Source organism: Haliaeetus albicilla, chromosome 26, assembly GCF_947461875.1.
Source record: "Haliaeetus albicilla chromosome 26, bHalAlb1.1, whole genome shotgun sequence".
Lineage (NCBI taxonomy): Eukaryota > Metazoa > Chordata > Aves > Accipitriformes > Accipitridae > Haliaeetus > Haliaeetus albicilla.
The window spans coordinates 18,656,724-18,682,580 of NC_091508.1; the positions used below are offsets into that span (position 1 = coordinate 18,656,724).

Sequence of the window (25,857 nt, forward strand, 5' to 3'; positions counted from 1 at the left end):
CGCTCCCAGCCCCGGTGCTGGCTTTTGTCCCCGGCTGCAGTGGCTCCTCCACACCAGGAGGGACCTCGCTGCCCACCGGGATGAAGGTCTTCGCTCTTTAGAGCATCATGGGGACAACAGGGAGAAAGCCTGTTTTCTTCTGCTTCCCAAATCTGCACCTCCGTCACAAATAGGTTTATATTTTGAACACTTTGCAGAACAGGAATTCAGCCAAAATCTCAAATGGGGGACACCAAACTGCTCTGTTTAAGTACTTAAGGTTGAAATGAAGCATTTTGACAGTTCTCCAATACCCCACTTGTACCAGCACCCAAAACATCTTGCTTGAACCGGTTCAATATTTATCATGAGCTTTTTATCCCAGCAGCACAAAGCCCAGAGAGAAATCCCTTTGGAAGTTGACATGGGGGTGCTGAGCCCACCAGAATTGTCCCTCCTCACCTGCACCCCAGCCCTTCGAGGCCAGTGGGGACGGCAGGCTGGTCCCTTGCAGCAGCACATTTCATACTGGTTTTACAGACTGAACTGTGCATCCCTCCAAATTGATCCAAAGGGCAAAAAGAATCACTCAGCTGCACAGATGTAGCGAATTAATGTGGAAAAAACACCCAGAGATGGACGGGTCTCTCCTGCAAAAGGAGGATTGCCATGCCTGGCTGTGCTCTTTGGTAGTGGTTCCTTCTACACGTTGGGTCACTTCACTGCTTGCTGCGAAAATCATTTCCTCGCCTTCAGTAAAGCATTTCGGATGCACTCAGATCTTCCCAAGGCTGCTGGATCATCAGCAATATTAAATGCAAAGATGTTGGATGGACTGAATCATTCCCAGCTTGTGAATGACGCCCTTGTTCAGCTCTTTGGAGATCGGCAGCAGCTAAGAAAGAGCTTTCTCATGCTGTCCCACGGTTTGCCAGCGCCCAGCATTGGTGCCCAGTATGCACCATTGTGACCGGCAAATTTCCAGTGAAAGTTTCCTTGTCAAGTACGGAGAGACGCTCCTTGTCCAAGGGAGAAAAGGGGACTATTGCTGATGTGTCACCAGGCAGCGGGAGCAGCAACACTCATGCGAAGGGGCTCTCCGGGGCATTTCTGGGGTTTTTACAGTTACGGGTGAATTACATCTCCATTTCGTAGGTTGTGTTTCCGTGCACAACCTGGCTGCACTGGGAGCACAGGTCTGGGTGAAGGAATTTGTGCAATGTCCCCATGCTGATTTACATGCCCCTTTCCCCAGTGGTCCTAACTAAAGAGGTAAAGAAGAGGATTTTGCAAAGAATGGGGAAAAAAGAAGTTAAAAGCCGGAGACAATCTGAGACAGAACAGGGCTATCAATAAGAAATAAACCTCTAAGTCACCTGAGCACAGGACTTGGGTATCTAAACCCCTTTCACAGCCACAAGCAAAGGTCCGAAGAACAGTTTGGGAAGCTTCCACCCTGCAGGAGCTGCACCTCTGGCAGCAGAGCAATTAAAGCTGGGAACCCATCTTCAACGCCGAACAACCTGCTCCGAGCTCTGAGCGCACCGCACCAAAACCCCAGGTTCGAGGAGAGGGCTGCCGTCCTCCCCAACGCTTGTGCGCGAGTTCACTCACAAACCTTTCTCCAATTAAAAGCACGCCTATGTGTGAGAATCAGGAATTTTAAAACCCAATATTAAAGGGATTTTGAGAGCTTTGGGGAGGGAGGGGGAAATGTTATTCTTGAAAGGGTCCCTTTATAAGTTAAAATTTTATTAAACTGTAGCTGCTGGGAGCAAACCGCGAGCGGGGGATTCCACGGTACTCCATTCCCTCGACTAGTAATTTATGATTTACTTTTGTAATAACTGAAGCCATAAGGAACTCATTGGATTAAGAAGCCTTATTATTTATGTTGTGGAACAAAAATATTTAACTGTATAAAGCCACATATCCACCCATACAGACTTTCCCTCCATATGAAACAGACTGCACTTCATAAGTAAAACCCTGGCTGACGGGAACGCTGCCATCGAATTCCGATAGCGCCCGCGTTTCACCATATATGTTGTAGTTGAAGGTTGCTTTTAAAAGCCCGTTATATCATCACCGTGGGCAGCAAAACACAGACACCAGAGACCCAGACAAATATAGACACAGAAAGCCCAGCAGCATCACCCCGCATCCCACCGTGCCACCGGAGACAGGCAGGCTGGGTCCCCTGCCAAGGACTGCCCTGGGGTCGGCTAGCGGGGTCCAAAAAATCACTCCCGGGGGATGCAGACCCATGTGCCAGCACCCACGCAGCCCCAAAACCACCACGGGGCAGGGGTCCAGCGCTGAGTTAGCAATGGGTACCCCAGTCCTAGCCAGTGGCTTGGCTTCAGTTGGCTCAGAGGATGAATTACGTCCCGGGGTCTTGCAGCTAACGATGGGATTTAGCGTGCGGAGGGGCTCCCCGTGGGTTTGGCCCCCCTCGCCCCCCACCGAGCCACTCGTAAACTCAGCCCGACTAAAAGCGATGTCTCCTAGGGCTCTACGTGGGAAAAGATGGACTATTGTAAGAGCACAAAAATCTCCTGACAAGACGATCAAAGCAGCCGGCCCGGCTCTCCCAGCCCTGCTGTCAATTTTTATCTGTCTTTGCTGGAACTACATTGCAACTTTTCCCTCTTCGTGTCCCCTCCCCACGAGAAGGCGAGGCCACTTACTCCGCCAGCTCCTCCAAGCTCCGATATACGTCGTCATCATTTTCCGTGGTCTCCTCCGACGGGAAGGGCCTGGGGAAGGAGAGGAATGACAGCGTTATTGGTGTCTCACCCCTCACAGCAGATCCCCTGCAGCCCCAGTTGAACTCAGCCCAGCCCCGAGCATCCAGTTGAGCAGAGAGTGTTTCAGAACAAAACATTCATTGCAAATACATTTTTTTTTCCTATTGAGACGTTAGCTCCCAGGAGGACATCATCTCCGCTGCTTCCCGCAGGCAGCGCTGGCACGGCAGGACCAGAAACCAGGTGGTGAGGCTGGTTCACCGCTGGGCACCATCTGAGGACCAAAGTGAGGAGCTGCATCGTCTAACAGCATCTCTGAGACCCCGTGTCTAAGCCGCCGCTCCCCACTGTGCTGGTGCTGCACAAACGACTCAGTAGAAATCTAATTTAAGTCCGGTGTTGGACTCATTGAGACAAACACCCTCTTCTCCACCTGTGATGGAGCCTTTCTACCTGCGAGCTCCTGCCCCGCTCGGCCGGGGCACACGGAGCCACATCGCATCAGCATCTCCCACCGCTGCAAGCAGCCGATCCCACCGGAATGAGTGAGTCCTTACAAAACTTGGGCTTCCTCATCTTAACAACTTTGTGATAGCTGAAAAAAAGTTAAAACCCTGGGGATGAGGGAAAGGACACCAAAAGGGCAAAAGGAAGGGGGGGGGGAAAGCAGATTAAAAGAGGAAGAGAGAGAGTGGGGGGAAAGCAAGAATTCCTTGGCTCATTCTGAAGTAATAACCAAATAATGTATGAAGGAGATGAAAAATACTGCTTTAATTAAACGCAACGTATTATTGCTGGCACGGGGCCACGGTGGGCTACGGCTCTGCTGGGGCTGGATGCACCTTGCGACTACGGCTGCGACTACGGGCTGGTCTCAGCCGGAGCGCAGGGAACGTGGGCTGCAGCAGGGCAGCTCCGTCCGTCCCCCGTGGGCATCACGGCAAGGGCAGCCGGGGGTCCCCAGGCTAAGAGCTACACGGGATGGGATGCTGATGCTGTGAGGGAGCAAAGCTGGATACACGTGAACTTTTAACTGCCCTCAAGAACAATTTCTTCCTCCCCCCTCCCACCCTCCCGCTTTCCCGACAGATTGCCTCTCCTGAATGATTTAATACATGGCCTGGCTAGCCCCCAAATTTGCTATTTTTGGATCCTGTCTCTAGCATTAATTTGCCTTCCCTCCTCTGCTATACTTCACTCTTCCTTTGGTGAGCAGCTTCAGACCAAGTGTTCTGAAATAGTGCTCAAACCTGCGGCGAGTTCAATTAAAACCACAGCCAGGTGGTGAGCCCAGGAGGGAAAAGAGCCACGGTGAACCAAGCCACAGAGCGGGACAATTTCACGCTCCACCGGCTATCAGGGCTGCCGTGCCTCTGCGGGAGATGCAAACCCAGGGGAACCAAGGAGCACCCAAGGTTGGCACGTCTAACCATGCCCACGTGTAAAGCTGCAACACGGGGGGGACGAGAGCGATGGGTGGGAAGAGCAGACGGGGCTGTGCTTGCTCTCATAGTCTCATTGCAAAGCAGTTGCCCCTGGGCAATTGTCCCAACACCCCAACATCTGGCACAAACAGCTGCCCATGTGTTCGCGAGATGTCAGGTAGAAGCCCGTTTTGGAGAGAGACTTCAAAGCATAAAGGTGCAGTGAGAGAGCAGGAGGCACCCAGGATCTTTACAAAACGTGCGTGTCTGCGTGCATCTCCTCTCCCCTGCTGTCGCCTAGGGATTAGTGACAAATACAAAAGCCACGTGAAGCACAGACAAAAAAGCCACCAACTCCTGCACATGGCTGAGCCGATCGCGGGAACCGGTCTCGGACTTCAGCCCCGACAGGCAAGGGGGTACAGCAGCTGCTGCCGCAGGGCTATACCATCCTGCACAGCTTCGGCAAGAAAGGAGGAATCGGAGGTGACCTCTGTTTAAACGCCGCTTGTTAAAAATAATAACAAAAAAAGAAAAAAAAATACACAAGACATGACCTCCTTTCTTTTACATGCATCTTCTGCTCTTAATCTCTGACTATTTCCTTCTCCAGTGCTCACCATGCCAGAAAGAAAGAAGTAAAAGAGCCATAAAGAATAGTAAAATCACAAGCACACATTTCCAACCATAAATCTGGGCTTGAGGTGTAATCGGTTCCCGTGATAAACCCCCCATGTAAGACAAGGAGACAGCAAAGAGAGAAAAATATTTTCTAATGAGAGTTTCATGGAGACGGCAGCTCCGTCAGCCCTCCCAGCTTCACCTTGACCGTTGGTAAAGCACCGGAGTGAAAGTCAGGGCAGGGGAGGAATTAATAACCTGTATCTCCGCAAGAGCAGCTAATGGCTAAATAAGGATGCACAGAATGCAATTAGAAGGAAAGTCACACCGAGGAGAGGATTACTAAATGGACCATCTAAAATCTGGAGCTGAAGGACGGCTTTTTGGAGAAAGCCTCGGGTTTGCCCTTTGTTCGTGCCTCCCTCCCCAGCTGCCCATGCCACAGGCGGCTCCGGAGAGGCTCCCCGTGTCCCCAGGTCACTGCTGCGGGAGCAGAGCTCCCATCTCCCCCCAGCTCCTCTCCCCTTCTCCAAAACAGGGTGCCAGACTGCAGGACAAGTCACCCGGGGTTGGGACCATGCCATGGGCTTTGGGCAGCTCTTGCCCAAACGGTCCTTGCTCTTCCCCAAAAGCCCTGTGTGCAACAACATCATTTAATTTAGCCTCTCTAATTACGGCTGTTATTTAAACTATATCCCTACTTTTGGCTTAAGTTCCCTTATATATCCATTTACATTATTTTTCTCCGCTGAACGCAGGAAAAATTAATTCTCCAGCAATGAGCCGATGAGGATGCACCTCCAGCAGCCAGCTATAGAAAAACACATTAAACACTTTTCTACCTAGACTCGCACTGGCACCAGGGGTGGTCAGGGCAGCGCTGGCAGGAGGCCCACTACAGCCCTGTCCCATCAATTATTCCCCGTGTTACTGGTTTTGCCGCTTCCCATCATATCACCTTCGTGGCTCCCCACCGTGGGCCAGGCTCGTCTCAGGGTGACATTTTCCACTTGAGCTGGCTGCAGAAACAGATTTGATGTGGTAGGGAGAGGCCGGGGGGAAAAGAGCCCTGCTCTCGCTCCTGCCCCACTAGATCCACATCAAGGTAATTCTAGGAAAAATCAACCGGATGAACTTATAACCCACTGTTTCTCACTGGGGTTCCCCTTGTACACATCCAGGTCCAGCACAGGACTTGCATTTAGACACCTTCATGCAGATTATCAATTTGGCCCCAACCATGCAGGGAGAAGCGTCTCCATCTGGCTGGACGATGGTGCTGCACATTCTCCAGCCATGAGCTCCCCAAGAGCAACCGCATTGTTTGGGACCAGTGTGTATATCATTATTTTTTTAAAAAAGAGCAGAAACATTGGAAGTCAGGGGATCTAAAAGCTACTGGTTCCCTGGGAAATCGTTACAGATCTCCAGGTGCATTGCAACTCCATACACAGTATTAAATGCTATAGCTGGGAATGCCCAACAGTAATGAGTAAAGTATTTTGAGTTCACTGAAACCCAACAGATTTGCAGAAATCCCAGTTCATTTAAATTCATTTGAAAATGGCTCTTATTTAGTAGCATCAGTTAAGCACTAGACTTTGGTTTTCACTCCACCGTCATGAAAAACCACCTGCTGAGCCATTTATCCTCCCAGCCCGCGCCTGGGCTGCAGCAAGCCTGATCCCACTCAGATGAAGAGCAAAAGCCTCAGCAACATCAAACACTGCTGGAACAGGCTCTTAGAGATAATAAACCTCCCAGAGTAGACTTCTTCACAGACAAACCCCACAGCATTCAACAGCATCGCTTCCAGAGATCAAAGAAGAGAACGAAAGTAGGATCAATCTGATGTGTTTGTTTTAGAGCCTAAAAGAGAAGGAAAGACCAAGTAATTTGTTATGGAGTTTAGAGTGAGCTTCTCCTCTTGAGGACAAGACTTAGAGCAGATGATTGTTCTCGACACGCGATGCAAAGCACCCCCTTGATCTTACAAAACATTTAGGCTACTTTCTGGGCCGGAGAGCTTGCGCATGCACACAGCACCCTGCAAACGCAACGAGCTCTTGCAAGGCAAAGCAGGAGCAGCCCGGAGCCAGAGTACATCACACAGGGGGATAATCAATTAATATTTCAGGAGGCATCTAATGCAAAACCCCTCCCTTGCTCTCCGCAGTCACTCGGGTTACCCCATGATCCATCCCACGCTGTATCCTCATCAGCCACCCCCGCAGTAATCCTCTCTGCGGGGAGAAGGCGCAGCTCGATGCACTGCCTGACTGCTCTCTCCTCTGAATTATTTAATGGGAAGAGCCAGGTAGGCTGCAGTTCTAACAGCAATAAGCAGAAGGATTTATTTATTTATTTATGAGCATATTTCAGCATCTGGGTGCCTTGTCCCAGCCAACTGAAGCCAGCTGTTCACCTCCGTGATACCGTCACTGAGAATACAGAGGGTCAGGGATGGGTCAGCTTTAGTCTGATAATTTTGTACGGTAGCATCTTAGCCTCAAATCCATGTGTGACAGAGCAGGGAGGATCCGGCATGATTTATTTTCTGTTTTCCCGGTCTCCATTCTGATTTCTTGGGGTCAAACACCAGCCGTGAGAACAGAAAGCCTGGTTAGAAGTGGGCAGGGTGCAACTGTCCCCCTCGCTGCCCACCGTCCCACGGAGGTGTTCCCATCCAAGGCCGCTCTCGGTGGATATCATCTGTCAGGCAGATCTGCAGGGAGGTTTTCATGGCTTGTGCAACCACCCACAGGAGACTAAAGGAGGTGGCTTGTCCCTTACTGGGAGCGGGATTCCAGCCTCCCAACACCAGTATGATAATCCCCTCCTATTTTCCTAAGTCCAGTGATCACACTTCAGTGTTTTAAAAAGCAGGTGGAGTATGTGACACCCGTGAAACCTGAGCTGCTCCCATCTGCTGCCCCTTCTGCGAGGGATTTCTTCATAAATGGAAGGACCAGAGCCTCAAGCTGGCACAAAGGAGCTTCTACAGCTCTGCTGGGATGGATGGGGCTGTGCTGAGTCTTCCTGGCTCAGGATCTGGCAGAAAAACATTTCCATAGTATGGTATCTACAGACCATAATGACACCTTGCAGTAGCTCACAAAACCCACGGCTGGGTGTAGAGATCCTCTGACAACCCCACTTTGAAGAAAGTATTGTGGCAATACAAAGAAAACCCACGGAACTCTGCGATTTCACCGAGGTTTTGGGCTTCAGGCTGTGCTTTCCGTGTGAGTTTGGGTGGGGGGGTCACAGCTGGCTTCAGCTCCCGTGCTTCCAGATGAGTCCGTCTGTCCTGCTGCTGAGGTTTAATGCTGCTTCAATCCCAAAATACATTTCTCCAGGGGAAGGGTTCAGACCTCGGCTGTTCGTAGCACATCATTTTCAATAGCTCCAACCTTTCCGCCTTTTTTTGAACTCCTCTTTTTCTTCAGGATGGCAAGCCACCCCCTGAGCACGGGATCACCCCGTCCCCATGGGTCGCCCATCACTTCTGGCACCCCGGAGCTGTAGCGGGTCCCCTGGGCACGCCGTCATGCCTTCATGAGCACAGCACTCCCGAAGCCGTCCAAAGAAAACCATGTGCGTTTGCAAGATGTTTACATACAACTGAAAATGCATTCATCATCGGCTTTGGTGGGATTAGGCAGATTAAAGCAGCATTTAATTTACTGATGTACCAAGAGGTGGCTGCGAGCTGACCAGGGACGAGCAAAGAGGTGACTTGGAGCTGCTTCTCCAGCCCCGCTCTCGACCCCGGCAGCACCTCTGAGTTTTGGTTCCCATCTGTGAAATGGGAACAGTGTCAGGGAATGATTTTGGTAAAGTGCTGTGAGATGGATGAAAACCATGCTTATTTATTCTTATAAAGCAGAATGGAATCAATTCTCTCCCTGCAGAACAAGACACATCGGAGCATACCAAAAGCTGCTGAATTTAATTAAAATCATACTATTGTGTTACATTACTCATCTCTGGAAAGAAGCACCTCATGCTGTGCCAAAGTTTAGACATGTCCTCTGAAAAATTATTATTTGCTTTTATTTGTGGTCTGGAACTTGCAAAATTCTCACAAGATTAATTCTGGTAGAAATTCAGTGGGGAAACAGCAAGCTACATCATCAGATAACCCAAAGATGATGATTTTGCAGGAGAGTACTTACAGCATTTAGCACAGTGCACTGCGCAGTGCCCAAGGGCTAGCTGCATGCCCTGCTTTATCTTTAGCTCAAATCTGAACTGAGTATTTCTGGAGACTATGAGACAAAAAAATAACAGCTCATGTAATTTTATGTTTCAACACATTATCGCATTTTTTAAAAATTCTCATGTACCAATGCTTCGCTTAAGAAAGCGGTATGATTTTCTCCTCACTTCAGCTCCACGTTGATGATAACAGATGGATAAAATCAAAAGGGGAATCCAGAAACATCTTTCTCAAAAAGAAAAGGGAAAAAAACCCAAACCCTCTGGGGCAACAGCACAACCAATCACTAAAAAATGATTTGGCCCAGCTCTCCGACTCAGAAGAAAACTAGATTTGAAAACACCGTGGCTGAAAAATCAATCTCTGGGCAGGGACGTGGGCAGCCCTCCCTCCCGGTGGGATGTCCCCATGGCCCTGCTTCCACCAGGAACGCGTGAGCAGCGGGCTGGGAAGGAGGAAGGATGCTCTTACAGCTCATCTGCTGGCTCAAAACTGCAGCAGTGCCCTGCCGAGCCCAGCACCAGGGCAGAGGGGTTTTGCACCCACCGTGGAGGGAGACAGTCAGAGCCCTCACCCCGGCGAGCCAGCGAACTAACCAAGCTCCCTCCGGGCACGTTCGCTCTGGGCAGATGGCACCGCTCACCTGGGGAGCGTAAGGATAAATCACAGCCAGGGCGTAACGACCTGGGACGCATCCCTCGGTATTTAACAACATCCCCACAACGCTCTGCAATTGCCTAATTTTGGAAAACTTTTGTTAAAACAAAACCCTTAACCCCCCCATTTTTAACTTGTAGTAAAGCAGCACAAGGAAATCTTTTAGCAGTCCGAGCAGCAGTTTCTCTGCTGTACCTGAGCAGCTGCAATCCTATGTAACGCATGCCAATAAAAACAAATAACTACCTAAATATATATTTCTGCCTGCTTCCAGACCAGCGCCAGCACTGCTGGCTGTTTGCATGAAAGCACCACCAGCACATCCCAGCCAAGCGGGGTCCTACTGTGCAACGCAAACCAGATCGAAACAGACCACCTGGGCTGAGCAGCACTTTCTGTGGTCCACGAGGCACAAAAAGACGTATGCTTCCCACTCTCCGGTGGGGTGCAAAGAGACACGGTTTGTCCCAGAGCACTTGAGTACACCTCTCTCCAGGCACAGCCCATGGTTGTGCCTCCAGCCCCGAGCCCTCCTGTCCCCCAGTGCCAGGAGCCCCCCAAACCTCCGAGTCCCCTGTTTTGGACCAGCCGAGCCTGAAGCCTTTCTCCATCAGGGCAAGGACTCCATCTCCTTCCTCTCTTGGGGCAAGGACTGCATTTCAGGTAGACCTTTCCAGCAACTTTGATTGTCAACCTATGCACCAACCCTGCACAGGAGAGCGAGCTGTTTATGCCTTGGTGGTGCACCCAAAGGTGAGATGGTGCGAGGGTGGCCAGTGACACAAGAGGGACCCCGAGGGAAGCACTACACGGGCAAAAGTCGATGAGCGATAACAAGGCAGGTGCACCCCAAAAACCAGCAAGCCCCACATGTGGCTATTGTCGGAATTGTATCTTCATCATGCAAAGCTGTTGGTGGGGAGGGGGCGAGAGAAACTGCCTTTGCTTTTACTAGCAGATGCTTACGGGGTGACCTCAGCATCTCCCAAGCCTACAAAGCAGCCGCACAGAAAAACATGTCAATGATATTTTTCAGACTCTCTTAGGAGCAAGTCTGTGAGGATACATACTTGCCAAAATAAATGCATTAAAAACATTTTTAGCCGGAAAGCAATTGCTTTTAGCCAAAGATCCTGCTTATTGACAAAGGAAGAAGCTTTACGGTCCCTCCTAAAGAAGGTCTGTCCATGTCACAGGAGGCCATCTCCACTCAACCCCGGGCTTGCGAGGTCTGTGGCAGAACCTCTGCGGATTTGTGCTGGTCAGGACTGGTGGTCAGTCCCAGGACTGGTCCCAGTCCCTGACGCCCTGGAGCACAGGAGAGCGCTGCACAGCACCCATACGTATTTCCAGCCGCGGATTCCTTCCACAGCCTTCTATATCCATTTTATAGCAACGCTTACAGCACGCACAATGGATACACAACGGCAGTAAAAAAAATAATGGGCAAAGTGCAATTACAGAGTGCACACTGGCAATGAATAAAACAGCCCTTGTAAAACCAACCTTACAGGAGAAGAGGTCCCGTAACTATCTCCTCACCAGAAGACACTCTGGGACTTAATTGCTAGCGACTTTAATTGCTTGCCATTTTCACACATGGAAGGATCCGCCTCCTGAGTTGAGTTACCATCCCCAGGGGCAGGGGGACCAGAGACCAATTATGACCAGCATGAAGCCTCCACCCTGCTGGAGAATCTTTGCAAATCCCATAAAAGATTTCCCCTTATGTCCCTTCTCTTCTCTAGGACAGCAAGGGGAAGGTCTCCTTGATCAGCTACGCTAGGGCTTGTGCCATCCCATCTTTTGCAAGAAGTAGGTTTTGCTGGCAGGATCGCAAAGTCTCCTCCACAAGGAGACCCCCATTGGAAACGTAAGGGTACCCCCACACCGTAGCGGGGCTCAGTCAGACGGGGAAAATGGATTAAAGTCATGAAACCTGGACAAAACTCTAGGTTCAATTCTGAACTGGTCGATGAAGGGCGGGGGAATTTCCAGATCAAACACAGCTGACCGGCAAATGACACACACTGGGAGCAGAGAAACACACACATTTTGCAGGGCAGGGGCTCGAGGGCTGCCACGCAGGTCCAGCTCCGTTTGCCCCCCTCTGCCCCTCTCCTGCAGGCTGGCAGGGCACCACCACACTGAGGAATGCTGCTCGCTCAGCACGGCAATATTACAACCCCGTGAATGGCACAGGCGGGACGCTTGTGACTCTCCCTTCCCATCCCTCCTCCCTTTCACCCCTACACACATCCTGATATTATTGGCAAGCCGTTAAGTACAGAAACTCCGGGGCTGATAATGCTGCAAACCTCATTTTGAGCATGTCAGTCTTTTAATAGTTTACCTGGGCAAAGCTGAGCAATACTGAGCCTCATTAGCAAGGCATGGGGTTTGCAGGCAAAGCAGGGTGGTAGGAAAGTCTCCTCTGGGTTAAATCCCCACTGATGGGAAGATGCTGGTACAGCTCATTTACCTGCCTTGAACTTGACCAGAGCCAGCTCCGACCTGGAGCTTCTCTCCTCCCAACTCACCCGCTGCGTTGTAGAGATGGGCAAAAGGGAGACACGATGGCCTGGACGGTGGTCTGCACTCAACAGGGTGCCTGTGGGCACCCCCAGCCCTGACACCTGCTCGGCACTGGATCTGCTGGGATGGAGGGCGCCCAGGGGCTCGGGCGAGCATCAGGACCGATGCCAGCCCCAACTCTGGAAAGCCAGCAGGGTTTCTCTCCTCCACTGACGTGTCCAGCCTCCCGTAAGCAAAACAGCAAATCCCAGCTCCTAACGTACAGGACTTTCAGGGGACTCGCAGGCATCCAAAGAGCCATCACCATCATCGCCGCTCCCCCAGATCAAACCAGCCCTGCAGCCACAGGCAGGCAACAGGCAGCTCCCAGCCAAGGGCCTGCCCTCGACTGCCAGCAAATCTGCTCTGTCACCTCAGGGCATGTGATGTGCAGAGGTTAACTGCCATGAAAATCAGCATTTTGGCTTGTATTTATTTATTTGTTCACATGCAAGGTAAACCTCTGCCTAGGGCGATGGGCTGGCCTCGTTGTGTTTGCCTGGAGGTAAAACTAATGTCACTTATTCTTCCCACCAGCTGTCACCAGGTAGCTGTGCCGTGCCACCGACCGGAGGGGGTCCTGCCTTGGCCCCCAGGATGGGGAAAACACAACCATCCCCTTCTCCTTCCCTCTGCCACCCGGCCAAAGCACCACCGCTGCTCCCGGAGGAGAAAACCTCCTCTTGACAAATAGGATTCACCCCTCCTCCCCATTTGCAAATGTTTTGAAATCTATTTTACTAACTGCAGTGCCTTCTGAAGAAAGTCACTGAGAGGTTCAGTTCATATATAAAGGATTTACTTAGATTAAGGGCCTCAGTAAAAGGCCTTTGAACATGCTAACTCCTTCCCGTTTTCAGATGGTTTCACTGTGCACACATTAAAAATGCATGCAGGCAGCATGAGCCAATATTCCTTAACCTCCTGCTTTGCTTGCAAAACTCTGCTTCCAGGAAAAACATATATCTCGGGGAGATGAAAAAACACATGCCCCCTCCGCTCACAGCTCACATTCAAGTCAGTGGAGCTCGTCGCATCTGGACGACAGCCGGAGCCCAGCGGACGCTGGGATGTACCATGGGCAACAGAGAACAGCCAGGGCTGCAGCAGGAAAGTCTTAAGGAAAAAAAAACTTTAAGAAAAAAAAAAATCCTGGTTTATCGGGACCTGCAACAAGAAGTCCTGTTGTCCTCCAGAGAGCTGAGTTTGCTCGAGAAAATTTGGAATGAAAACTCATCCTCCAGAGCACAGGAGAACCTTTGCACAGTCCCCCTGTTTGACCACGCTGCTTCTGTCTGCTGCAAGATCCTCTCACCTAACTTGGAAGAATTTAGTGCCAACCACCGTGAGAAATGGGGTAATGGACTTAACGGGGCGTGAGTCGGGTCTGCAGTGGAAACTCCTGGTGAGACCTGGCTGTAAAATGAAGGTTCCTTGTTCAGAGACAGCCACGGATGAGCAAGGAGCACAGTGGTAACTTCTCACTGCCACTGCTGACAGTCCTCCAGACAGATGGAGGAAAGGATGAGAAACAGTAACAATTAAAAAAAATCCCCTCTCCTTAGCTGATGGGCAATGCTACACCACGAGGATCTTTTCTTTGTCTCCACATACAGCTCTGTAAAACGATGCACGGATGAAAACCCCAGGAAAAGGGTATTATCACATTACTGCAAAACCTGTGCTCCCAAACAAGATCATGTGGCAGCGCTGCCGAAGGCTGCCTGCGCCCACCGAGCAGGCAGGTCTTGTCTCCAGCAAGCCAGGTGAACAAAAGCATTTCTCATCTCCCCATTTCTGAGAGCGGAAAATCAGACACACAAAGCTAAGGGATTTGCCCAGGGCCATGTACAGCACCTGGGGCAGAGCCAAGATCCGAACGTAGTTTCTTGCATCCGCTTCCCCTTCAGCAGGTATCTTTATCCACAAAACCATCTTTCTTCTGAATGCCTTAAATTAAAGAGAGAAAATGTGCCTTTTTCTAGGAGGCACCAATAAGCCTCTTATCATCAAGGGGCTTGTTATGCATGGCGCACTACCCAAAAAATAACCCAGTGCGGTGGTGGTCCTTGCAACTACACGCTTCTTTAATCATCTGTGCTGTATGCACAGCCTCGTGCAAGACAGAAATCTATTTTTGCAATCATTAGAGACCATCACCTGCCAGGAGGTAAGTCAGCGATGTACCATGCTGGAGGGTGACACTGTTTTCTGCAGGACTTCCAAAACCTGCAGCTGGGACTAGAACAGAGCAGGAGGAGGTGAGACCCAGCACAGGCTGTAGCTACAGCTGCAATAGATTAAGCCCAGCCTAGTGTGCTGCAAACAAAACATTGCATTTAAGATCATTTTTTGCCATGTTTTGCTGCTTGTAGCTTGTTTCTTGGAAGAAACACTCTGTCATCTCAACATAGCTATCCTGATAGCTATCTGATTTACTCTGTGAAACAAGGTTTCTCTGGCAAGGTTCATGTGTCTAGAAATTATTAGACAGAAAGACTATTTTTTTTTTTCACTGAATAGCATACAAGATTGATTTTTATTTTTCTACCCTACATGCCATGAAACTTGTTTAAGGACAAGTAATAGGCTTAATCTGCATGATCCTGAAGTTTTAGACCCAAAATAGGGTTTGGAGCAGAGCCACATTCATGATACGGGGCTGAAGACCACACAATCCATATGCCATCCTATATTGCATTGTATTTACCGTGTTTTTGAGCACCGGGCCTAAGCCAACAAGACCTTTCCCATTTATTTCAACGGCAGCATCTTCACTGGGGGAGGGAAGTGTAGGGACCCCAACCATCAGTGGGGATCCCAGTGAGCTGAGGGGCAGCAGTGGCCGACGTGAGCAGTCCCTTCGGGGAGCCAGAGCTGCTGCTGGTTCCCACAGATTAAATTAATTCATCCGAGATTAGTTTCTGTCATTGAGGCTTTTGTGATGGTGTAGCAAGAAATGATCTAATTAAAAGGAAAAAACGTGTGGCAATGGACAAAGGGAGGGCTCTCTGATTGCAGGGGACAGCAGTGATGGGAAAGGACACCCCCGGGGGGGTATTTTCCAGCTAACAGAGAGACAACATTTTCTGTTCTTACAGAGCTGGCAATGGGGAGGAGAAGCAGGGTTAATACGCAGGAAAACAGAATTAGAAGCAAAGACCCACTAAGCCTTGTGCTATTCTTGCGTAATTATGGTGCCAAAGGCTTCCAAGATAAGGGATTTTAGTGGGAACCATAAATGCTGGTTGTACAATGAATGAGGAAAAGCCACCTATCCACAAGAATAGCAAAGCCTCCCTGCTATCCCCCAACCCGCCCATCCCTGGCAGCGGGAGACCTCGAGACAAACACCAGCGATTCAGCCAAAGCCTTCCCAGAGGACGACCGGCTCATTCATCCTCTGAACTGACACCAGGATCTCCCTGCCAAGGGAAGGGCTTTGCCAGGGGTGACACATCGCAACCTCTCCCAGCGATGCCCCGACACTTCAATCCAGCCCTTGCAAAGGCACTTGCAGCTTGTGCACGGGGGTTCCCCCATTACTCCCTGCCTCCAAATGCTTTGGGTGTTCTTTTCCCTTAAAATAATAATCATTGCGGGCTTCTCCAGGACTCAGGGCTAGCCTTAATATTAAATAGTCCCTAACTTACAGTACGTCTTTATTCCTCAGTGTGCTTTATAAACCTTTGTCCCCTGAATCTCCCCCCAGTCCTGGTGGGATCTGTCAGATTCCTGTTTAAGGGATGGGAAAGCTCCCAGTTTGTTTTACACGTAAAAAGCTGTTCCCCTCCAGCAATATCAGTGCAGTTAAGGCAGTGAAAAGAAGTTCAAACAGTGGATATCGTGGGGTGGGGTGGTGGGCATGGGCAGCAGGGCTAGAAATAAAGCAGGGACCCCATCCAGCCTGCACCCCCACACCCTGGCTGTGCCTGGCCCTGGGATGCAGCCGCAGACCAATGCCATGCTACACCCTGACCAGAACAGCAGCGAGACACATTCTGCGGAGAAAAGCGAATGCGTTCTATAGCTGGGGGACAAACACAATGCAAAATAATCCCTCAAAAATGGAAGAAAGGTACTTTAGGCTGAGAAGTCCTCCCAGTTCTATCTGTGGTCCTAATGAGATGCTGCTGGCAGATTAATAATAAAAACGCACACTAACAAGAAAACCAATTGCGAACCAATTTTGCAGGGAATTGAACAAAGACCAGGATAACAGCTCTGCTTAAGAGGGTTCTCTGCTGTTTTTAATTCCTTCTCCACTGCTCCTTCAATTAGCAGAGGAGGAGGAGCCCCAGCAGCAGGGCAGCCCACCCTGGGTGCCAGGGCCAGGTTACTTATTAACCCTCATTACCCATTCAGCACTAATGTGCCTTTGTCAAAGCCAGGAGGTAATTCCCCAGCTGTTAGTGACTGAAAGGCCACCTGGGCACTTCTGCACAGACCAGGGTGACAAGTGGGGACAGTTGGGTGACACCACAGCTCTATGGGCAGAGCAAAAGGGACGGGCATCGCTGCCTTTCCTGGCATCCCCGTCCTCAGCTGCACAGCCCCTGCAGAGGGGACCTGAGCAAAACCTCCAGCGAGAGACACTAAAACCCACTCTGCTACCCTCCCCAGCAGGCATACGGCATGCAACTTATTACATTCTCACTTATTTTATTTGTAAACTATTCCTGAGCAGCTGGTAAGGTTCTTTTACAAGTACCCTGCCTACATCCCAAAGGCACCGTTAATGTCTGTTTAACCCTAATATATCCCAACCATATTAATGCTTCTAGGGAGTCTGATGCGATTAAATACAAGGAATATGGATAGGGAGAGAGAGAAACATTATTTAAAGCATCACATTGAAAGGATCTTACCTAATTCCTTTGGTTTGAGCAATACTGTGGAAGGAGAGTCTGGATACTGCAGAGATCACCTGGAAATGAGAGAAAAAAATGCTGGTGTGCTTACTGAAGACAGAGGAAGGTTTGGTGGGAACCCAAGGACCCACAGCCTGGTATTTGGACCTGAACAACCACTGAAATGGATGTGGCTCCAGTCCCCCCCATCCGTATCACAGCACGTCACCATCAGGGCTTGGAGGACACCATCAGTGCAAACGCTGCTTTTGGTTTTACAACTGTGCATCAAAGACATTTAACCCTCAGCTATAAAGATGCCCATTCAACGGCATCATCCGAGGAAACTCCATCCTGCCACTCATATATCCAGCCAGACCTGCTCCAAAAGGTTTTATGCAACACCGAGAACCATCGAAAAAACCCTACAAAACTTTGTATTTTATTACAAAAGGTTTGTCATTCCTTTCATCTCTCCCCCCCACAAAATGATCTTATTGAGGCAAACTTGCCAAGATTGAATCGTCTTGACTTCCTGCATTTCAATAAAGATGCATCATCAGTTTGTCAGAGGTGAGTGCAGACCATCGCCCTTTTCTGGGGGAGAATAGCCAGAAGTGATTCAACAACAAAATATTTTCATCAGCATCATAATCAGGAATAGTAAAGCCACCAGCTTTTTCTGAAAACTCCCATTTTTAATGGAAGTTTTAATTGCTATGCAGAATTTTCAATGAAGACAAACAGAGAATGGTTTTAGTCCCTTATAGATATAAAACATGTTTTACTCTTGCTCATATTCATTATTTCAAAGCTAGATTGAAAAAACAAACCTATTATTTTTGGACTGGTTTCCCATCCACTGGAATGAATAGAGATGCCTGCGTCCAGGACACAGATAAAGGACTTTCTGAGCAGTCCCTGCTGTCCAGGGCCCCCAGCTCTCCTCTAGGCATACAAACCCGAACACCACGGGGGCTGTGACTGCCTGGAGCTGCCCTGCACCCAACCCAGCCATGGGGCACCCATTAGTGTTGCTTTCTTTAAGGAACACGTGCCCCCCTCCTGAAAGATGTCACCCAGTGGAGCATGTGCTCTAAGTAAGTGCTTGACTTCTCTCCTGGGATTGCTGTCGGAACTTAAAGCCTTTCTCCCTCCCACGTTATTATCCCAGAACATCAATCAGAATTGCGTTGCGGATCCTCATGCAAATTCTTGCCGCTGCAAGAGGCATGCAAGCACCGGGCTCGTTTTGGGGGGATGCACGCCTGCAGCTCCTTGGACTGCCCTGAAGCCTGAGCTCCTCCTGCTGTGGCAGATCCTGCTCCAAACCCTGTCTTCTCCTCCACACTTCTGCAACCTTCATCCTTCTAATTTTTCTTTTCTTTTACCGTTGCCACGAATTCCAGCCCAGCTCTCGGCCGCCGGTGCCCCACGCGTGGACCCGAAGCTGAGGCAGCAACAAAGGAGCTGCCACAGTTTGGCATTTAGCAGTTGACTTTCCACATGGAGAACAGAGATGCTGAATTATTCAACAAGGCCATCGAGACTCTGTGAGCCTCAAAACTTGGCCAAGTTTCTCCCCGGTATAAAACGTCACTAACAGGAGTTCAACGCAGAAAGGAGCTCCAGAGCAAGAAGGAATCTTCCTCGCAGCTCGGACGCTTTATTGCCCCTGTATAACTCTTCTAGCAAAAGAGGGCTTTACCAAAGCATCCTTCCATGTCTATTTTTTTAAGATGTTGCCCCTGACATTTCCTTCTAAGCAGAGGACATGCATAAAGGATTTTTTTTAATTAGACAAAGCATTACTTTTGCTACTGCTGTCATGAGCACATTTTGGCCTATTTCTCACTCTCGAGAGCCCATCTGGATAGCTACCAGACCACCACCCCTGGCACGCCTGGTTTTACAGGGCTGCCCTGGAGCCACTGATTACAGACCATAATTACTGTGCAACTAGAAGACAAACCGTAAACTTTCTCAAGCAGAAATTTAGTGCTTGAGAGTTAGCGAACGTAAACGCAGTAAAGTTCCTCATTTTACTGTAATTAACAAAAAAAGCAGCATGGAGAAAGGCTGGTCGCTTCTGGAAAAGGTGCTTCAGCCACGTGCTCTCCTGCCAGCGAGCTGCAAGCTCCGGGAGCCAGCCGGTGACATTCCCACCTCCATTTCGGGGAGGCGTTAAGCAAGCCTGGCTCTCCGAGTCCCTCTCACACCTCCACCTCTGGCCGGTCTCTCGTTTGCTCTGGCTTTGAGGAGCGTCAAGCAAAGACGTGGCTTCTGGTAATGTCACGTTTCGAGGAACAAATCTGCGCCGGAGAGAGGGAAAGGGGCTGAACCCCCTTGGAAGGAGAAGGCAGCCCTGACTGTGAGCTCCCCGCGAACCATCTCCCTCCCAGCGCTCTAAAGCGCACGCTGCCATTTCAATCTGCATTTTGAAATAAGGTTGGCTTTGCCTTTGGAAATGACATGAACAGCAACAGGAGAAAGCAGGTTAAAGCATAACCAGGAGTCAAAGCGATCAAGCCTTACTCCCCAAATTGTCAGCAACTTAAAACGCCACTCCAGGCATGTTACTAATCTCCCTGTGCCGCAGTCTCTCACCTCTAGAATTCTCCCCAGTTTGGGAGAGGAGGTGGGACTGAGTTCTTTAGAGTCTGTGAAAGGTTCCAGGGCTCGTCCAGGCAGAGCCACGGTGCAAAGCATCACTGCCGGCGAGCGGTACCCGCGAACGCCGAGCCCAAACAGGGCGCAGAGGCTGGAGAGGCAGCTGGCAGCCCCCGGCCCCGCTCCACGGGGCTTAAAGTAGTCCAAGACTGATTGAATAAGTCTCTTCTGTGGTCTATTATTAGACTTCTAAAGTACAAAAATCAGTTTATGAATCAGACGGTTATACCGCAGGGTTTGACTTCCAGGGAAATTTAAGAGAAAAGTGCACTGTTCTCTACGCCAACAATTTTTGCTTTGTTCTTTTATGAAAAGCCCCAAGCGCCGAACATCCTGGCACATCAAAGCCCGGGACCTGGTTCCAGCGATGAGCCAGCATGCACAGACACACTTGCCGACGCTCAGGCTCCCAAATCGATGCTCAGGTACGTAAGCAAAGCGACCCACTTTGAGGGATCAGGTACAAAGAGCCTCCACGAAGCTTGGCATCTCTGAAAACGAGACTGAACAGTAACTGTCCCAATATCAGGGAGTATTTTTCCAACAACAACTCCTGCTAAAGCAGCAGCCAAGAGCAAAAAAAGCCAAGTGCAACCCCAGCTCCTCTTACAGCTCCTGTGCTCCAGCCTGCCAGCCCCCAGCCAGGGAAGTGCTTAAGCATGCATTTAAGGATAAGTAATCCTCTCAATTTCAACAGGATTAAACAACATTCTTAAAAGTAAGTCAATCCTTAAGTGTTTGCTAAATGGTGTCTCATTTTCCCTGTAAAGCAGCTTCTTATTTGCAGAGAAACCCAGGAATATTTCCTGCCACTCCCGGCTATCATTTTCTATTAGGCCAGGCAGGATCTGCCTTGTTACGCGCCCACGCAGCAGTTGGCACAAGGGGTCCCTGATCTCATCTGAGGCTTTTCGTTGCTTCTGCAACACAAGGACATATTACTATAACTAATACAGATATGACACTAAGTGGAATTGTAGTTCACTGGTTATTTATACCTCCCTTTTCTTTTATGGCAGCCTAGAAATGCAGACGTTTTGTTTTCCAAGGCAGATGGTATAACCAAAAAACATTTCTTGCCGTGGGCTATCGGTTCCCTTCAGATTTATGCTGATTATTTCATAAGATCAGGTTTTGGGTTTCCCCTCTTAAAACTAACCCGCTACTTAAAACTGGGAATCCAGTAGGACCGAGGCTGCCGCATCCTGGAAGTGCTGCTGGAGCACACCCGGAGCAACAGCTTCCAAACCTGCTGGTCCCTTGAACCACACTCAAAAAAGGCTACGATGACCCAAGCCGCATCACGCCCGAGTGCCGTGCCACCGCACCAGCTGGGGTAGCGCTGGGGGCTCTCCCGGCCCCATCCCAGGGCAGAACATCTTTGGGGAAAGCACCCTGCTCAGCACGGGCAGACGAGAGGGTTAGCAAAGTCATTTGACTTTGGGAAAACTATACTTTTATCTGTGTGTTTGTCTTCCAGGAGGAGGAGGACTGTGGGCTTACACAACAGGGGCTTATGCAGATTATTATTACTTCTTCACCCATTTCTCAATGCAATTTCCTCCAAGAAAACTGCATTCAGGGTGCAAATATTACCCTAAAAGCTATATATAACATCCCGCTGACAGCAAGATGCCAGAAATGGAGCTATACAGGTATGCAGTGCAGGTGATGTACAGATAGACTTTCTCTACAGTCGACCTGCAAAGGGTTAGTGGGAAATTTCTGGTGGTTTCACAGTTAAAGGTGAGGGATGCCCTTCACATTCCTGACGTTCCAGTTTGCCTTGTATTTTTAGACATGAGTTAAAACCAGCCACCCAGCTGATCATTTACCGACCAGCACGCCGCACGAGATGAGATCACTGCTGTGAATCAACAGAACCAGAAACGGGGCACGAGGGCCGTGCACGTGATTTCAGAGGCTGAGCGTCAGAGGCCTCGTGGAGACCCTGATTTAAAAAGGCACCGAGTTCTGCACTTCATGGGAAAAAGAAAGAAAAGGAAAAAAAAAAAAATAATCAAGTCTCAAACTGGGTTCTTCACATTCACTGGTCACTTTGCAAGACACCTGGGTGAGTAAGGAAATGGGATTTTTGAAAAGAAAAAAAAAAAAAGCCCAAACCCCCACACCACCACAAGAAATTCCCCGCTTTTCTTCTTCTGTACTACCAACACTTTCTTTTAGGAATTACAGATTTAAAAATAAAGCAAAACAACATCAACAAAATATTATGCTTACAGCTCTTCTATTTCCTCCAGCACTGTTTATTGCTGATGGTATCTCTGTGCATCTAGAAAACCCTCAAATAAACTCTCTCCTTGTTTGAAAAAACAAACTGACCCAGCTGGGTTGGAGAACACTTTGCACACGAGGAACTCCCCAGGTCTCTGCGCTCCACGAGCGTGCCTCCAGAGCCTGAGTGAGCTGCAGGGGTTACAGCCAGGCTCGGAGCCCGTGCGGAGCCCCAGCAAGGTCATGCATTCCCAGAACAAATGAATATTTGCTTCTAAGCAAATCAGGAGCTCTGCACAGCAGTGATAAGTCTGGGCAGAGACCTCGATGTTGCCACCTCTGCGCATACCCTTCGGGGGGGGGCTGGTTTCAGAGCCTGAAATTACGTGGAGGAATTTTCTGGTTTACCCCTAAATTCATGAAGGGCAAAAGAAATCTTGAGGCCAAACATCCCCAGCCTCTGTGTGGGTAGAAACCTGACCCCAAATTCAGAGACAAGCTAGTTAAATTATTTCTGAGTTGGATAATGGCATCCAATAGTAAAAAACATGAAGAGTCCCAGGGAGAAGGCTGCTAAAATAAAAGCATCCATGACAGCAAGTAGAGTTTGACTCAGTTGCCTCCAGTTTGTGGTGCTGGAGTACCCTGTATTTTCTCCTTTCGCTGCGCCAGCGCATGTGGCAGTGGCCGGTCACACACACTGGGCTGTGCACGACCAGGATCTGGTATTTGCAAACCAAAGTGTCACCAGCAGTTTCCAGCCTCCCATCTCCTCCGTTTTCACGTGCCTCTCACATGAGTCCCACCTTGGCTAGACCAGCCCTGGAAAGTCAGCATAGCCAAGCCCCAAGTGTGAGAGCCAATACAAAACACAACCTGCTCGCTCTGGATCAATTATTTGTGCTCCGGGTGTGTGTTATTGCCTAGTGCGTAAACCTGCAAGATATTACAGCATGTGTGCAGCGAACACAGCAAACGTTAAACCTACAGCTGCCTTCCAGCCCTCTCCCCGGACACGGGACAGCCGGGGCTGCTGCCACTTGAGCATCCCACAGATGTTGCTGGGAATTCCTTAAATCAACATCTCCCGATACAACCCGGTACCCGAGAAGAGCATCGCTGTACATGGCTACGGTGCATTTTTTCCTTAGGATGCCAAGGGTGGGCAGAGCCCCGTTAAGGGATCAAATCAGTTTGATTTTCCTACACCCAGGACTCTCTCCTCTCAGCTGGACCTCAGCCACCCACTTGGCTGCTGAGGACGAGGGCTACTAAATAATAATCCATTTGGACAACTGGCTTGAGCCTTTCCAGTGCCTGCCTGAACGGTTTCCCCCACGGCTCTTCTCCTCCTGCCTGGGGATGCTACGGCTTTGCCTCCCATTCCCACTCGTGCCAGGTGGAAAGGCAATGCGCCGGGGAAGCGTGGTGTTTGCTGGCATGCAGCGTTTGGAGAGGCACCAGCTGAGCGGATTTCGGCTGATACGCATTTGACAAGGATTTTAAATCAAAGCTAGGGAAGTTCTTCCGCGACGGTGTGTCCAGGCTTCTCGCCCCGTATTTCACTACAAGGACCACGCAACAGATAGGGAATTCAGTGATGGAGGTATGGTAAAGCCTCTTCCCTCCTCCAACAAATACCCATGCCAGGGATCCTTGACTGCCACTCCCTTTTGATTTATTGAAATATCAGCGACTTGTGACATTGCTATGGAGCTGCAGATGAGCTTCAGAGCACCTGTCAAATCACAGGAGATGGAAGAACCAGAAATGTAAAACAAAACCCATTTGCCAGAGCAGGTGGGGAACAACAGAATTGCTCTGCTTCCAGTACCCCTCTGGGTTCGCTGTTCCCTTGGCATCAAAGATGTGTGTGCAGCATTAAGTGCTGTTCTCAGGGAAGTAGTAAATAACATCCTAAAGCCCAAACAGTGGTTTGGTGAAGAACTGGCCAGGGATGCTAGGACCGCGTGCCTCACCGGGGCTGGACTGCTGGGCTGGACTTCCAATCTGCAAACTGGACACAGGAAAACCGGGTACAAGCTGGATTTTGCTTCTGAAATTCAGCAAGAAAGGCTGGACATACATGCTCCTTCCTCTTCTAAAGGGATCCTTGGTCATGGAAGTAGCAAAGGGTTAAAATAGTCTCAAGTGAACATCTGACGGATTGTCCCCGAGCTACTATGAAGAAAATTAACTCTATCCCAGCCAAAACCAGCACAACCTCTTAGCCACAGTTCAGAGCACCCATGTCAGGCTGCGTTATGGTTACTGCTGTGTTACAGGGACGAGCGATTACACCTCTCAAGATAATGAGGTTAAGCCCTCTAACGAGAGCCCATCATCAGAGATACACTTTCGAGGTGAAAACACCTTTACCAAAACCAAAAACTCCCCTGAGACAGCATGAGGAACACGCACCGAATTTTTGTGTTATTTCCCTATAAGGCAGCTGGGGAGGGAGTGACTCCCCAGCAAGCCTGCCTTCACAGGAGCATCTACCAAAAGCAAAGCTGGAATACACATAGCATTTTTTACGGACCTGACTAAAAAGGTCTAAAATACATTCCCAACCAGCCCAGCGGTCCAGACAGCGTTTGGGCACCAGAAGCCTTTCCCATCCCCACGGCTCTTCTCCGCGGGGAGGGGTGAGCCTTGCCACGCTGGGGACACAGCAAGGAGGCAGCCTGGAGCACCCGTGTCCCAACCCAGAAATCCTTTGCGGTTGCAGTCTGTGGCTGCCGCGTCCTCAGGGAACCCTCACAAATCCATATTTGATAAGCATTGGATTACACTTCTGTATAATGAGGGTGTAAGTCAGCTCGATGCCTTTAAGCCCCTCACCGTCCCTAAGGCTTCAAGAGGGGGAAAGGGGCAACACAGTTGGAGGAGCACCCGAACCACCAGCAAGTGCCACCCCGCTAGCACTGGGAAGCATCACCTCCCATAACTGCAAGTGCAATGAAAGCCCAAAGCTGCCCGGGGAGCAGGAGGAGCTGGGCAAAAATTGGTCCGATGCCAAACGGTCATCCCCAAACAGGAGGGAGAAAATGCCCAAGGGAGCAGGGAGGGAACAAAGGGGAGAAGCAGGTTGTTCTCCTGGTTTCTGTGCTCCCCGTGATGCTGCTGGCGCTGCTAGCAGCTCTCCAGGGAGCAAGCTCCATCTACAGATCGATCCTGGATGATAAATTCTGTTAGAAAAGAGGAGAGGAACAGGACCCTGGGAAAAGAAAGGAAAGGGAGTTTCTGGACCTGATCCTCAGCCGCTATAAAATCACCCCCACTCCTGTCAGCTGCTCTGATTTACAGCCTGGACTCTGCCTGTACCAGACTCTGATAACTCGGGCTGGTCCCAGGGCTCTGGCCAGTTCCTCCGCTTCCAGAGCACCACTGCGTCGTGAAGCCCATTAGCTGTAATGTGCTGCTCTAAGCACCTCTGCCATTACACTGTATGTGTTAGGCTGGTCTTTTTAAAACAAGGTTATTAAACCCAGTGTTATTTTGCATTAAACCCATTATTTGGCCACATTATGTGTTGGGGATGCAAATATTAAGCCATCGGCAAAGTCTCTGCTGATTTCCAGTGGGAACAAGACTTGTATCATTTTAACACATTTATTTTGAGCTATTTGGGGCCGGCATAATGTCTGCTATCATGTAGTCTTACAACAGTGGGCGGTCATTGCAAAACCAGCAACATTGCCTGACAAGGAGGCAAAAATAGTAACTCGAGTGGATTTATAGCTACTGGTAGAAAAGCTCTGCACCGTATCACACCTTCATAAGCTTCCCAGATGCACACACCCCCCCCCTCCCGTATTTAAGACATCGATCTGTCTTTTCCTATTACAGAGCAGCTGATTTTCAGAGGGAAC

At 49.8% G+C, this 25,857-nt stretch overlaps 1 protein-coding gene across 6 annotated transcripts in view; it reads right to left on the minus strand.

Moving 5' to 3' along the window:
* VAV2 (vav guanine nucleotide exchange factor 2) overlaps positions 1-25,857 on the minus strand; it is a 154,107-nt gene that overhangs the window by 35,635 nt on the left and 92,615 nt on the right. For all 6 annotated transcript variants that reach the window (XM_069770997.1, XM_069770998.1, XM_069770992.1 and 3 more), the window contains exons 3-4: positions 17,096-17,154; positions 2,670-2,738 (exon numbers count right to left, since the gene is read on the minus strand). In XM_069770997.1, coding sequence (XP_069627098.1) covers positions 2,670-2,738; positions 17,096-17,154 — 128 coding nt within the window. The remainder of the gene's footprint in view (positions 1-2,669; positions 2,739-17,095; positions 17,155-25,857) is intronic.